Source organism: Salpingoeca rosetta (genome assembly GCF_000188695.1).
Source record: "Salpingoeca rosetta unplaced genomic scaffold supercont1.22, whole genome shotgun sequence".
Lineage (NCBI taxonomy): Eukaryota > Choanoflagellata > Craspedida > Salpingoecidae > Salpingoeca > Salpingoeca rosetta.
In genome coordinates this window covers 95320-110319 of record NW_004754912.1, presented here as the reverse complement: position 1 = coordinate 110319, position 15000 = coordinate 95320, and the positions used below count along the sequence as shown (strand labels likewise).

At 54.9% G+C, this 15000-nt stretch overlaps 4 protein-coding genes and 2 non-coding genes across 6 annotated transcripts in view; 2 read left to right on the top strand and 4 right to left on the bottom strand.

Moving 5' to 3' along the window:
- Positions 1–3113, bottom strand: part of PTSG_07289 (uncharacterized protein) — a gene marked incomplete at both ends in the record, with an annotated part of 7335 nt that extends 4222 nt beyond the window's left edge. The window contains 11 exons of the mRNA XM_004990731.1: positions 69–137; positions 364–465; positions 751–909; positions 1101–1181; positions 1432–1506; positions 1708–1774; positions 1946–2092; positions 2200–2369; positions 2550–2605; positions 2721–2805; positions 3000–3113. Coding sequence (XP_004990788.1) covers positions 69–137; positions 364–465; positions 751–909; positions 1101–1181; positions 1432–1506; positions 1708–1774; positions 1946–2092; positions 2200–2369; positions 2550–2605; positions 2721–2805; positions 3000–3113 — 1125 coding nt within the window. The remainder of the gene's footprint in view (positions 1–68; positions 138–363; positions 466–750; positions 910–1100; positions 1182–1431; positions 1507–1707; positions 1775–1945; positions 2093–2199; positions 2370–2549; positions 2606–2720; positions 2806–2999) is intronic.
- A 110-nt stretch (positions 3114–3223) lies between these two features.
- PTSG_20130 lies at positions 3224–3296 on the bottom strand. The gene has a single exon. It is a non-coding gene; the product is annotated as a tRNA-Ala (tRNA).
- Positions 3297–3623: 327 nt separating this feature from the next.
- PTSG_07288 (uncharacterized protein) lies at positions 3624–8813 on the bottom strand (the record flags this gene model as incomplete). The annotated part of the gene is made up of 8 exons (XM_004990730.1): positions 3624–3899; positions 4126–4729; positions 4993–5940; positions 6126–6209; positions 6423–6506; positions 6975–7058; positions 7316–7402; positions 7672–8813. The coding sequence occupies 8 exons, from the start codon at positions 8811–8813 to the stop codon at positions 3624–3626; spliced, it is 3309 nt and encodes a 1102-aa protein (XP_004990787.1).
- A 300-nt stretch (positions 8814–9113) lies between these two features.
- Positions 9114–9186, top strand: PTSG_20129. Its single transcript has one exon. It is a non-coding gene; the product is annotated as a tRNA-Ala (tRNA).
- A 399-nt stretch (positions 9187–9585) lies between these two features.
- On the bottom strand, positions 9586–14490 carry PTSG_07287 (uncharacterized protein). The gene is made up of 11 exons (XM_004990729.1): positions 14072–14490; positions 13473–13812; positions 13197–13239; positions 12565–12963; positions 12222–12366; positions 11792–11877; positions 11223–11582; positions 10943–11042; positions 10720–10815; positions 10140–10457; positions 9586–9892 (listed from the first exon to the last, which is right to left on the bottom strand). Exons 2-11 carry the CDS (start codon positions 13738–13740, stop codon positions 9857–9859), a joined length of 1851 nt encoding a protein of 616 aa, XP_004990786.1. The 5' UTR covers positions 13741–13812; positions 14072–14490; the 3' UTR covers positions 9586–9856.
- A 209-nt stretch (positions 14491–14699) lies between these two features.
- The window catches only part of PTSG_07286 (uncharacterized protein), a 4588-nt gene continuing 4287 nt past the window's right edge, over positions 14700–15000 (top strand). Inside the window, exon 1 of the mRNA XM_004990728.1 lies at positions 14700–15000. This exon is cut by the window's right edge and continues 27 nt beyond it. Within this exon, the coding sequence (XP_004990785.1) occupies positions 14755–15000 (246 nt within the window). The 5' untranslated portion in view covers positions 14700–14754.

The following is a 15000-nucleotide window of genomic DNA, read 5'->3' as shown; positions in this document are numbered from 1 at the left end:
TCGCCTACTTTCACCCCAATGCACACACACACACAAGCACACACACAAGCACACACACACACACACACCTTGCCCTGTTGTGCGGCCTCTGCTGCCTCCTTCCATCGCTCAACTTCCTTCTGCTGCGCCACCAACTCCTGATGGGCGATGGGAACAGAGGATGGAGGTAAGCACAGACATGTGTTCTTCACGCGTGCACCAGACGGTGTATGCACGCTGTAGCACTTTGCAACCACTTTACACACACAAACATACACACATACACACACACACATACACACATACACACATATATGCACGCATTCAATCACACATGTGCACACACACGCACAATCACACATTCCCACACATACGGAGACGTACAGCCTTGAGCTTGAGCATGGCCTTGCTCTCTCCTCTGTACTCTGCCGAGGCCGCTCGCGCCTTCAGTCGCGACAACTCCTGCTCAAGCGCAAGCTCCCGCTCCTGTGTGTGGAGTGACGATGCGGACATGGATGTGAGGGAGGGAAGAAAAAGTGCAGCAAGGCTACACGCGCGTGCTGTGTGGACGTATAGTAGTCAGATAAGATCACAAACAAACACACGCACCCAAGCACATGCACACACATACAAGCACACGCACACTTACATACAAGAACACGCACACTCACGTACACGCACGAATACACACTCAATCACACACACACACACACACGCATACACACACACACACACGCATACACATGACCAGTAGCGTCAGGGGCGACTCACCCTGTTGCGTGCCGCCTCGTCGTTGAGTTTGGTGATGGCCTCAATCTCGGCATCTCGCGCCGTCTGCAATTTGTCGTTCAGATCCAGCAGTCGCTTCTGCACGTCCGTATCCACAGGCACCAGCTCCTCTCGCAGCCGCGCTACCTCGGCCGCGTGTGCCTGGTAGAACGATGGAGGGGGGAGGAGGATGATGGTAGGATGAGAGTGGTTTGGTGTTGGACAAATGGAGGAGCAGGTTGATGGATGTGTTATAGTCTCGTGCACGGACACACACACACACACATACATGCACACACGAATCCGCATGTGCAAGTGGACGTGTGTTTCCCCTATGCGTTGCATACACTCACTTCTCTGAGATCCTTGATCTTCGCGTCCTTCTCGTCGTTGGACTGATGTGCAATCGACAGCTGCTGCGTCAGCGACTCAACCTGAACAGCAGGCAATGACAAGTGTGTGTGCATGTGCATGTGTGTGGGTGTGTGTGTGTGTATGTGTGTGTGTGTGTGTGGCACACGCGTGTAGGCGTACATATGTGAAAAGTCAAAGCAGGCGATGAGAAGTGTGTGTGTGTGTGTGTGTGTGTGTGTGTGTGTGTGCGCGCGCTCGTGGGGTGACATGTCAAGTGTTATGCAACAGCGCACAACTTGATACACAGCGCAGCTACGACGGGCTTCACACCTGCTTCTCAAGTCGCGAGCACTTGTCGTTCAGTTCCTGTGTCTTCTCCTGTTCTTGCGCCAACGCATTCTCAAACTGGCAAGCAAGCGAGCGAGGAAGAGGGAGGGAAGGAAGGCGAGGGGGAGGAGGAGGAGGAGGAGGAGGAGGAGGAGGAGGAGGAGGAGGAAGAGAGCGACGACCAAGTCATTATGTGATGTGTTTGGTTGCTTGCTTTGGCCATCGCAATGGTTCAATTTGATACCACCTCACGCGTGCAAGCGCATGCGGTGTTCGTACCTTTGTGTGCAGTTGCTCGAGCTCGCGCCGGTGGTTCTCGGCGCTGATTCGCTTGTCCTGTTGGAACCTATCAGAGGACGATGATTAGAGAGGAAGATGAAGACGTGATGTGAACTGTACACGTAAACCCACAGACGTAAACGTACACACGCACGCACACACACAGATGTACACACGCACACACGCAAGCACACACACACACACACACATGTACACACGCACACACACGCGCACGCACCGCTCCATGATGGTGGCCTTCTCTTGCGTCAAGGTCTGGATGGCCTGCTTGAGGGAGGTGAGGGCACTCGCAGACGCACCCGCGTCAGGCGGCTGCTCCTCTGATGCCGACGTGGCCGCAATGTCACCGGCTTCGCTCTCTTCGGCACTGCAATGTGGTGCGATGAGTTACACGCGCAAAGCGTGAGTGCGCTTCCAGCACACCTCCGCGACAACACCACACACACACACACACATATGGGTTTTGGTGTGCACCTCTTGCCGGCATCCTCAGGTGTGCTGTCAGCGCCTGTTGGCTTGTCCTGGGTTGCTTCGCCATCTGCTTCATCCCCTGACGGAGATGCTGTTGTACCACTTGACGCTGTTGCTTGTGCAGGCGCTGGTTGCGGCGTCTCAGCCTCCCCACTCCCCGTCAATGCGCTAACCTGAAGTGTGTGTGTGTGTGTGTGTGTGTGTGTGTGTGTGTGTGTGTGTGTGTGTGTGTGTGTGTGTGTGTGTGTGTGTGTGTGTGTGTGTGTGGTGCAAGGGGAAAGTGTAAGTGATGGGTTTGAGAAAGGCAGAGGTGCGCAATCGCTGCCGTGCGATATGGCGCAAGACACCCGTACCGTCAGTTCTAGCGCCTGCTTCTCCTTCAGCAGCGACTTGTAAGCGGCGACAACATCTGTGAAGAACAAGTGCGTGCGTGAAGTGAGCTGTGCGCCAGGCACGTCGGATAAACGCACGGCGTGGCGGTCGGTGTCGAGTGGTGTATCAAAGTGTCAAGTGGTGGTGCGAACCTCTGAATCTCAGCTCAAAGCGTTCGTTCTTCTCCGAGAGTGTGTGTAGTCGCTGGAGCAGCTGATCCCGGGATAACGACGACGCCTGAATGAGAGAGAGAGATAGTGTGTGTGTGTGTGTGTGTGTGTGTGTGTGTGTGTGTGTGTGTGTGTGTGTGTGTGTGTGTGTGTGCGTGTGTGTGTGTGTGTGTGTGTTGGAGACAGCTGGCCATGCGGCAAAGGAACAGCAACATACATACAACATCGCAGCATGCACAACATCGCAGCATGCACACGCACTTGGCTCCCGTCTGATGCTTCGCCTGCTGGTGATGAGTCCTGCGCTGACTGCTGTGACCGGCTTCTGCCTCCACCGCCACTGCCACCGCCGGCCCAGTCCTTGAACTTGAACATCGCGCTCGCTGATGCTGAGTGAGGGCGTGTGGTGTGAGGAATGGAGCAAGCTGTGACACAGTTGATAGACTGCTTCTTCTGCCCAAAATGAAAAAAAATTGAAACAGCATTGGAGCTGCCGGGTATCGATCCCGGTACCTCTCGCATGCTAAGCGAGCGCTCTACCACTTGAGCTACAGCCCCGAATTGCTGAAAGCGGTGGAAATTGCATACATGAAAATTGGTGCGTGTGTGTGTGTCTGTTTGTGGAGGTCGACGAGCGCCTCCTTCTTGTGACGGTGTACGCTGAACACCACTTCCTTGCGCTCTTCGTATGTATTCGTCAATGAACTCCTTGACGTCGAAACAGGCGCCACACAAAGCAAACAACCCAATGCATCAAGAAAGTGCCGAAGAAGGTTCGGTTTGGAGCGGTCCGTCAGCTCCCTCCAAAGACGCAGGGCAGGAACTCAAAATTCAGGAGGAGCACATGAGTGGAGTGGGAATCACGCCTTAACATAAATCAGAATGTCAAACACACACATCAGACGCATCAGCTACGTAGGCCAGGAACAGGTCTTCACGGAGGAGGTTCTTCAGCTCGTCCCGCGCGTGTTCCTTCTTGCCAGGGCTGGATGTATCGTCCACCGAGCGAATGATGAGCGTTTCACCGGCGGCGGCGGCGTCCTCCACGTCCTGGAGCGGGTATCCGGCTGGATGGCGCCGGTAGGAGGACAGGTGGGCGTGGCTCAGCACGAGATGGTCGTACTCGATGCCCTCAACCTCCTCCTCAACCTCGCTCAGCATCTAACATGATGTGTGTATGTGTGTGTGTGTTGTGTGTTGTGTGTGTTGTGTGTGTTGTGTGTGTTGTGTGTGTGTGTTGTGTGTGTGTGAACGAACGTGAGAACTTTAGCATCACCACAGAAAAGCCGTGTCGCAAACTACTTTTCACCCACACACGACACATCGACACATACACATCTACACCACCACCATCACCACCACCACCACCAACATCATCATAACTCACCATGTCCAAGGCCAGCCAAGCGTGCTCCTTGTGTGTGGCGGGGCAGCGGACCCACAGATCAATGCACGTGTCGCTAACAATACGGCCCAAGCACTCAACAGAAGACAGCAGGCCAAAGAACCCTGTCTGCCATAGGCTTGTGGTGTAATCCAAACACTGCACGATGCGTGACTGCACACGCGGGAACACGCCAGGGGGGAAAATCATCCCGTGGTGTTGCGCAATTTGCAGGCGGCGGCCGGCAAACACTTCCACAGACCCATCTTCTCCCCACAGACGCTCTGGGCGCCACTCCAGCCGCGACGGCAGCATGAAAACACGGTCACCATTACCCTCATGCAGGGCGGCGTCCTCTTCATAGCACAGCAGCATGCTGCTCAGCACGTCCACCACGAGGTCTGGATCCATCACCCGCCCGAACACACGCTGCATCTCCGAGAACATCACGCGCCCTTCCCTCGCTCGCAAGTGGACGGGAAAGTGGGCCGGTGCCAGCGCTGGGCCAACTACTTTGCTCAGCAGCCAGGAAGGGGAGACGAAGACATGGTCGGCAAGAGATGGGATGGACTGGAACCACAAAATGTCTCCACGCACATGTAGGTAGCTGAATGAGGAGGCGGTGTGGGTATGGGGGATAGTGGTGAGCATTGGTCGTAGTAGGTGTTCGCACAGCAACAAAGTCAGGAACAGATGCGAACGCACACACACACACACACACACACACAACACACACACATACACACACCTGAGCGCCTTCAAGAAAATGTCTTCGTGATGGCTGGGGCATGTGTCAACTCCTCCACGTTCCCAACAAGGAAGGAAAACAGCCGCTGTAGCTGCCATACCCCATCATGTTCTTTCCTGCACAGTTGCAGCCCCTCGCCAATCAATTCCACCACTTTGGGCACTTGAATGTCTTGCTGCACGACCTCCAACCAGGTAGCGTGAAGCAAATCGCGCAAGTGATGCATGCAGGCACTGCCCAAGTCATGGCAGTTGAGGGGGATCACGTGTGGATGGATACGCATCGTGTCACCAAACCACTCCTGCAGTCGTCGGCTCTGCAACAGCGTGTCACCACTCGGAAACTGCATTGGCGGCAAAGAGACACCAGAAGCATGTGGTATAGCTTCTGCTGCTGTCTCCACCAGCGTGTTGTGCTCGTGTGGCTTGTCTGCCTTCGTGCCGACAATGAAGACGTGTGGCGGATGCGGTGAACGGTGCACGGCTTGGTGCAGGCGCGTCTTGATGAAGCGAAGCCAGTACAGCACAGACTCCTCCACGTTGGCCATGTCCTTGGACAGGTCCACGCACACAACAAAGACGGCGTTGTGGTCCGCAAACAGTAGCTCGTGCACCACGTGGTACTCCACCTGCCCAGCGAAGTCATACACCCGCAGCTTGCACGGCGGGAGCGCTGTCTCGTGACGGGATGAGTCTTCGCTCCCTTCTGCTGCGTTGACGGGCGATGGTGTGAGGGAGACGCTGCCAGACGACCTGCCTCTCTTGAGTGCAAAGTTGTGCATCTCAATGCCGGGCGTGCGCTGATCTGGGCGATCGGGCTCGTCATATGTTTTGCGACGGCGGCGCACCATGGTGTTGAAGACGTGTGGAGACGACTGCAGCGTCTTGATTAGGGTGGTCTTGCCGATGCCAAAATGCCCGCAAACAAACACCTTGGCCGTGGACAGGGGTACGGAGCCGTACTCAAGTAGCGCATTCAGCTCTTGCATGCGAGGTGCGAGTTTCTTGTTTCTCCTCAGAGCCGAATTGATGGCTGATTTGATTTTGCCCGGGATGAAGTTGTCATCAACACTGTTGAAGTGCAATTAGTTGAACACCAACGATGGGGGGGGGGGAATGAAGGCGTTAGCCATGAAATGTACGTCTGCACGACGAAGCACAGGCGGCGTCATTCCAACAAATGGGTATGTAACACCCATGCGCCAGGAACGTGACACAACGATCTCATGCCCACACCACGGCAGAATTTTGCTTACTCCAGCTCCGTAAGCGTCGTGTTGACCTTCAGAGCCTCTGCAATCGCGATTCCGGCTTCAAAGCCTACGCCGTTGTTATACAGGCTGGATGCATTCGTGTGAGTTTGGATAGAGTGTTCGCGTGGCGCGCAGTTCATGTATTCACAGCACACATCACGTACGCATTCAAAATAGTTCACCACAATCACCCAACACACAATACATCAGAGCACATCACATCAACAGTCCAAATACGACAATGCCACGCACGCACACGCACAGAATCACATCTACACAGAGCCAAAACAAACAACTCACTCAAGCGTTGTTAGCGTCGTGTTGACCTTCAGTGCCTTTGCAATTGCCTTCCCGCCTTCGGGTCCAAGGATGTTGTAGCTTAGGCTGTATGTTGTTACCATGGGTGGTGTTGTGTGTGTGTGTGTGTGTGTGCGTGTGCGTGTTTGTGTGTGTGTGTGCGTGTGCGTGCGTGTACATGTGTGTAGTGTTCAGTGAATCTCACACCTGATAAAGACGCATACCAAATCACCGTGAATCAAAGAACCATGTCCGTCCAACGACTACAACAGCGTACGAAGCATAGGACTCCAGACACTGTCACACCATATCCAACGACCACAGGACGAAGACTGAATCACAACATTTACCACATACCACAGCACAATCGCTATCACGCCACTACACCACGAGTGCTATCCATCCAGGCAAGCGCACACGAATACAAAATAAAATGCGGTGTCATCCATGCCAGCCAATACACAGCACACTACGGTATCAACAGCACACTGTGCACCTGCAACACAAGCGCATACATACGCAATCACTCATACCCAGCCACAACAGACAACTCACTCAAGTACTGCCAGCATTGCATTGAACTTCAATGCCTCCGCAATCGCTCTTCCCGCTTCAAGTCCAAGGTCGTTGTTTTCAAGGCTGTGCGTGGTTGTGTCATGGTGCGAAGTGCGTGTGCAAGGGGGGGGGGTGAATCGCGCACAACAGCACACCAGGCTCGAAATGTCATCAACCAAACCAATTGCTCATTCCTATCACCGCAACCACGTCCTTGTGTCAGGTGTGCACTCCATAGCATCAACACAATGTGCCAGTACCACACAATCACACGCCTGTGCGCGCACACACGCACGCACAAGCACACATTCACACCCATGCAACCACAGCAAGCAACTCACTAGAGGCCTGTTAGCGTCGTGTTGACCTTCAATGCCTCTGCAAGCGCCTTCCCGCCTATATCTCCAAGGTTGTTTCCCCAAAGAAGCCTGGGTTGTTGTGATTGTGATTGTGTGCGTGTGTATGTATGCATGTGTGTGTGTGTCAGAGTGCATGTTGTGTGCAACTGGCGTTCGTCGGTCATCACACACGTCGTGCAATTATTGGCTATCATAACCACTCAGAATATCTCACGCACTTTGTCAGGTCGTGCCTTTGACAGACATAATGTAACGCTGAAACACAACACGAAGAAGTATCCCAGATTCCCGCAACAACTCAGCTCATGAGCATGTCTTGCCGTCAAGGCTGTACTCACCGAACCTCCTCGCCACACGTGTTGTTCCAAATGCTGAGAATCTTTTCCTTGGCGTCCTCGTCGCTCACCTTTTGCAGGCACTCCCGAAACAGGGTTTCATCTGCCACACCTTCACGCACAGGTGTCGGCGCAACACTCGCTTGCTGCTGCTGCTGCATCTCTTCCTGTTCTTCTTCGTGGTATTCCTCTTCGTCGTCTTCCTGCTTCTCAGCTGCTTGTCCGCGCACCCCCTCAGTGCTCTCCACCATTCCCTCACTGTCCATCTCGTTGTTGTGCCAGGTCCTCGCCTTGCACGCCCGCCGGAACTTGGCAATTTCGGCTGGCTTCAACTCCTTCTCTTTCATCAACATGCTCTCATGTAACTGTTGCAGGCCTCCTTCTGATTTGGGGTTACTTCTCTGCTCTCCTCGTTTCATTCCCTGCTGCTCTTGCTGTTGCCGTCGTCGCTTCGCAAGTGCATGCTTTCTCGGATTCCGCATGGCCTCTGTTGCCTGCTCCAACTTGTGAAGACTTGTGATGTTGCGCTTCTCAAGCACCAGCCCCATGGAGGACAACATGTTGTAGCGCTGCAGCCACTGTGTCAGGCTAGCGTCCAGTGTCGTTGGGAGCTGTCGTGTGATGACGGAGGAGTGACCTTTGCCGCCCTTCGCGCTGCTAGAGGTGCTGATGTGGGTGAGCTTGTCCACGATGGCTGGGGCGAGATCGTGTGGTAGGGACATGGATTCTGGATCCCTTGAAGCAGGGATCCACTGAAAAAAGGAGATGGAGTCGGGGAGATGAAACCGCGCAAATGACTCTTCAAGCCGCTCGCACATTTTGATGAAAAAGAATGGCTTGCGCTCAGTTGTGATGAACCGCAGCTCCTCGAAAGTGCTGAAAGTGGAAGGCGTCTTCTTGCCGTACGTCTTGGTGCCCATGATGACAGCCAAGTCACAGACCGCGAGAGCCGTGATGATCTCTTCTTCCATGTTGCCACCAGGCTTGACGTCACACAAAAACACGTCCAGGCCGTGCACCTGCTCCAACTCTCGCTGGAGCAGCTTGCCTGCATGGCCGGCCTCCCCAAAACGCAGCGAAATGAACACCTTCTTGCGATGGCTGCGTTGGGATGCCTTCCTCTGCATTGACTTTGGTGAGCTCATCCTTGCGGATTTCGTCCCCTAGCTTGCAGGCACGTCGGTAGGGAAAGAGGGGATACAACTCGCTCTTCCCGAGTTCAGGAGTCGTCCGCAGGAGGGAGCAGGAGGGACAACACTCAAAGCTCGCCTCTGGTCAGGACACAACACAACACAGTGCGGTGCGACAGTGGTTGGGGTGTGGCACCAAATGCCTGTCTTCCTTCACATGCTGCACGAAAGGAAAATTCAAATATATTATGCATGAATAATCTACTGCATTCATGAGTATTACATAAGTACTATTTTCATACACTTGTTAGCAACGGGGCTGTAGCTCAAGTGGTAGAGCGCTCGCTTAGCATGCGAGAGGTACCGGGATCGATACCCGGCAGCTCCAACGCTGTATATTTTTTTCCTTCACATCAACGAAGGAGCTTTCCTTTGTCGCCGCTGTGTGTTGTCTGGTTGACTATTCCAGCATTCGTCCTCCTCATCTGGTCTGCACGCGGCTCTCTCTCTCTCTGTTTTATTTTGTTCTGTTGGAAAAGGGGAAGGAAGTTTCTGTTTGACAACTCATTATCATTAGATTGCTCACTTGCTTTGCTACTTTGTGCTTTTGTGTTAGAATAACAGCAGACAACCAGAAGAACCAGAACCAATTCCCTCTCCTAGCTTCCAGTCAATCCACCTCGTGTTTGCCGAAACCAACAAGCACCACCACGCCCACTAAAACCTTCAAACGTTCGTTGTCCTGCAGTCCGTCCAAGCGTACACATCACCTCTCGTCCTCCCTACTTCCGTTTCCGCTCAAGTTTATCATTCTGTTACGATTCTTGGTCACTGATACGATTGCGATTGAGCACAGCTCATATGCGACGGCGGGCAGGACAGAGAAGGGAGCACTGGGAACAAGCGGCTTTGTTGGGTCACAAAGAAGAACCGCACAGTAACGCATGCACGAACAACGCCAAAAACGAAGGCAGGCAAGAAGAGCAAGAATAGCAAGAAGAGCAAGAGTGACTGAGGCGTGCTTGAAGAGTAGTTGCAGTAGTTGGGCATCTAGGGGATCAGAGGCTGAGAACGCGAGCAGCCAGCAACAGGGTCTGTACACACCAACAGGATACAGAAAGCAACCTTGTGAGGCAAGGCAAGTGGTGTAAACAGAAGCTGAACAGGTAGCACAGACACAGACACGCATGTACAGACAGGCAATGACAGACAGTACAGAGAGACGCACACACACAAACACACACACACACACACAAACAAACACAGACACAGACGCACACACGCACACGCATACGTACACACACGTAAACACATGCACGCACACACGTTGCAGAACCGCACCAGGCACGTTGATCCTGGGGGACAGAGGTCGAGTGGGGTGAATCCAAACTTGTTGGCAGCCGGGGATACTTTCCGTTTTGAACCATCGACAGCAGCAAACGTGGTTTCATGCACATTGCTGTTGCTGTTGGTTGCTTCTGGTGCGTCGCCCGTCTTTGCGGTGTGGTGGCCGCTGCACGGCGTGGGTGGCGCAGAGGTGAACGCGCTGTCGGTCTGGGCCTGATGTTCGGTGGCCGGGTCGGCGTCATCGAGGTCGTCTGTCCACGCACACAGCAGTGCATCGGCGACCTTGGGCAGCAGCATCTCCACCACGCGCTCCTGAATTCGGGTGCAGGTGGTAGGTGACGTGTGTGTGAGGGCCGAAGCGATGACGAAGAACACAGGACGCGGACACAGACAGACAGACAGACAGACAGACAGACAGACACACGCACACACACACACACACACACAGTCACAGTAACAGACAGTCAGACACACACAGACAGACAGACAGACAGACAGACAGACAGACAGACAGACAGACAGACAGACACACACACACACACACACAGACACACACACAAACACACTAACACACCGAGTCGTGCTGGCAGGCGAGGTGGAGAGGGGAGTTGCCGTCCTGATTGCGAATGTCCACGTCCGTGCTGGGATGCATCAGCAGCGCATGCGTGACCTGAACAGCACGAAAAGCAGAGCGTGTTGTCGTGTGAGCACACGTGCACTATGAAGAGCAGTGGTGATCTACATGCAAGTTTTCTGCCCAACAATGTCAACAAAGCAATCACGCGTCGGAGGCGTACGTCTGGGAGGCAGTGGATGGCGGTGTAGTGGAGGGCGCAGTTTCCCTTGCTGTCGGCAATGTTGGGACTGGCACCACACTGCAGCAGCAGCTTCACGAACCTGTACACGGGTGGGCCGTGGCGGTGTTGTGGCGTGGTGAGACCGAAGAAGGATCGGGGGACAGACAATCAGGCAGACAAGCAGGCAGACCAACGGCAGGCAGGCAGACACAGACACAACACAACACAGACACACAACACAACACAACACAACACAACACAACACAAAGAGCTAACGTACTCGACTGCCTGGCGGTACTTGGCGGCAAACTGTTGCGCAGCTGGCGACTCGCGCTGTTGCTGCTGATGATGCTGCTGCTGCTGATGATGCTGCTGCTGCTGCTGCTGATGATGATGATGATGTGGGGGTGAGGTGGCACTGCCCTCTGCATGCTGGGTGGCGGGTGCCTGCAGAATGCCTGGAGCAACGGCCGATCGGCCCGCAACGCCGCTGGGGGAGCCCTGCAGCCGGTATGGGTACGTTGCTGCGCGGGCGCGTGTTGTGGGTTGGCCGCGAGGAGAGGCGTTGGACGCAGCTGAGGGCGGGGTGGTTGGCGACGCCGCGGTGGCCTTCCGGTACATCAACATGTAATAGCAGCAGCTGGAAACGAGACACGTGCGTATGTGCATATGAGTGTGTGCGTGTGTGTGCATGTGTGCGTGGGTGCATGTGTGTGTGTGTGCGTGGGTGCATGTGTGCATGTGCACATATTCACGTGTGTGCGTGACGACACAGCGTGAGCGAGACGCCATAACAGGAAGGCCGAAGCATGCATCAAAGCAGACTCGGGTGCTTGCATTGGCGCATACCATTTGACGGCCTTGAGGAGAGGAGTGGTCAGGGTTGCGTCGCACACGTCCACAGTCGCGCCGTGTGTCAGCAACGCATGTGCAGCCTGCACAAGAAGCGGGAAGACGGGTGGACGGGTGGTGGGGTTTGGGTTCGGTGAGAACAAGCGAAGCGGAGGTATGGTGGTGGTATGGAGGTGAGGTGATGCGGGGGGGGGGGGCAAGAGAGAAAGAGAGAGAGACAGCGGGAGAGTGAAGTGCGGCCCGACCTCATTTCACCCACCCACCCACCCACACACACACACCCACACACACACACACACACACACACACACACACACACACACACACACACACACACACACACACACACACACACACACACACACACAGAAACGTACACACAGACACAGACACAGACGCACAGACACAGACACAGACACACACCTACCTCAATGTCGCAGGCAGCTGCGGCCCAGTGGAGCGGGGTCATGTGCTGGGCGTCGCCGCGGTCAATGTCGGCGCCGGAGCGAATCAGCAGATGAACAAGGGACGGGTTGTGCAACGTGGCAGCAAGATGCAGCAGCGACGCAAGTCTGGCCAGGAGAAAGGGGGGGGGGACAGTGAAGGGAGGAGGAGATGAAGGAAAGTGCCAAAGTGAGACGGAAGACGTGGTTGAGTAGATGGACGAGCAGCCAACACACAAAGACACACAGGCACACACAGACACAGACACGCACCCACACATGCACACACAGACACAGACACACACAGACACACACAGACACACGTACTGTTGCTCGGGGATGGTGTAGTTGACGTTGCTGCGGGTGAGGAGGGACTGCAGGGTGCAGAAGCTTCCTGTCTTGACGGCGTCGACAAGCTGCGGCCCGTTGAATTGCGGTGACATGACCTGGATCACGTGCTCGTCCGATGCAAGGTCGAGGGCTGTCTTGCCTTTGTTGTTGCGCACGCCTGGGTCTGCGTTGGCGTGCATGAGCTTGAGGCACAGCTGTGCGTCGTTGTTGTTGGCGGCGAGGTGGAGGGCGGTGTTGCCGTCGTTGTCCTGCGCGTCGATGGTCTGTGGTGCGGGGCGCAGCAGGTCCTGCACCACCTGCACGCGTCCGTGTGCTGCTGCTGCATGAAGGGGAATCCGCCCGTTGTTGTCCTGCGCATGCACACGCGCTCCAAGCCTGCAGTGTGCGCGCGTGAATGTGTGTTAGTGTTTGTGTGTTGGTGTGTGAGTGTGTGAGTGTGTGAGTGTGTGCGTGCGTGCGTGTGTGCGTGTGCGCGTGTGTGTGTGAGTGTGTGCGTGTGCGTGTGTGTGTGCGTGTGTGTGCGTGTGTGAATGCAGTTGTGTGCACACAAGTGGCTCAGCACAGGTTCATTATGGCGCTGGCACATATTGTGTGTGAGTTGGACGTACGGAATGATGCTGTGAACAATGTCTTGGCGGCCACTCGCAGCAGCTGACAAAAAAAGAAAAATAGCAACAGCAAACAGCGCAAGCGAAAGCGATTAGTTGGTGAGCCAGTGTACGAGGGACACACGCGCACACACACAGACACACACACAGACACACACACACACACACAGACACACACACACACACAACCTCCCCCCCCAACACACACAGCCACGCGCACAAATATCCCCCCTTCCACAGACAGACAAATACACCCACAAGAAAACGAGCGCATACCGATGTGGAGGATGGACGCGCAGTCGTAGTCGTCTGTGAGGACAGTCTGCTCCAGGCTGACACGCGAGACGATGAGCATGAGCTGGTTCACGTCGCCTGCCTGGCACAGGGAGACAAGGGCGTCGGAAAGCTCCGAGGACACGCCAAGGCCCGCAGTGACATCGCGCTCCAGCGTTTGTGCCAGCTCGGTCACCTCAGCTGCTGGCAGCGCCTGCTGCTGTCGTGGCTGTGAGCCATCTTGCTGTTGTTGCTGCTGCTGCGATGCCATGGTGTTGGGTTGAGGAAGACGGCAGAGGTGCGCAGAGGGGGAGTTCCGTGTTGTCGCTGGTCACTGCTTGGTCTGGGTGTGGAAGGGACGCGCAAGCGGAGGGAATGGGAAATGAGTGGGGGCTTGGTTTGTCTTTGCAGCAATAAGGTGGAGGAGGAATCGGTTCACACTTGTTTACACTCTGTCTGTCCTTCCATCTATCCTTACGAACAATACCCCAAAACACACATACACACCTACACATACACACACACACACACACACACACACACACACGCACACCACGGCGCATCACTGTGGCGTTGCAGGGATTGCGCCAAGCCGGACCTACCACAGGGAGAACGCGATGATCTGGGTGTGCGCGCTTCCCAGAACCTGCATGCATCCAAGAGAAATAGGTCGGGCACCTGAGTGGGCCTGCTTTGGTTTGTTTTGATTTGTGGTTGTGGGTGAATGTGGCGACGACTTGTGGTTGGTAGTTGGCGTGGCTGCACCTTGCGCTTGCTTGGTTTGTTTGTTTGTTTGTTTTGATTTCGCACTCAGCGCGTGCGGCGTGTGTGTGTGTCAGGTGAGAATGTGTGACTCTGGCTGGGCAGAGAGAGTGGTGAGGCGGGGGGAACAACAAGCAAGCGAGCGAGCGAGCGAGAGATGCCGCTGTTCGGTCGAGTGGTGGATTGGTTGTGCATCGTTGTGCGGCGTGTGCTTGCTTGCGCTGACAGGACAGCTGGGCAAAGCGGAGAAGGCGCACAGCCACAAAGGGGTAAACACAAACGTGCAATCATCGCCACCACGCCATCAAGGACGAACGAACCTATCCTTCGTTAAATACGCTTCACATCACACGGATTGTGGAGGTTTTCTGTCAGCGCTGTTGGATTCAATGCCTGATTACAGGATGTGTTGGTTGCGTCTGCGAAATTTGGGTGGAAACATCCCTAAACACTGATTGCGCAGGTATCAACAGCACAAATCACATTGATGTACTGAGCTTTGGCGACAGGGCGACAGGCAAAGATGAACGAAGGTTGTGGGCAAGCAAGGGTGGCGCAGTGGGATGGTGGTGTGGAGTATGGGTGTGTGGAGGAGACAACGGTCGCAGCACCCACAACAACCCGAAGCGATGGCCAAAGCAGCAGCGGTGGGAGCGGGGGTGAAGGGGAGCAGCATGTGCAGGGTGAGGGGGAGAAGAGCACAACCCACACCATGGTGCACTTTGGTGGCTTGAGCCGTCTGTACCATTGCCGTTACTGCGTTGCTCTC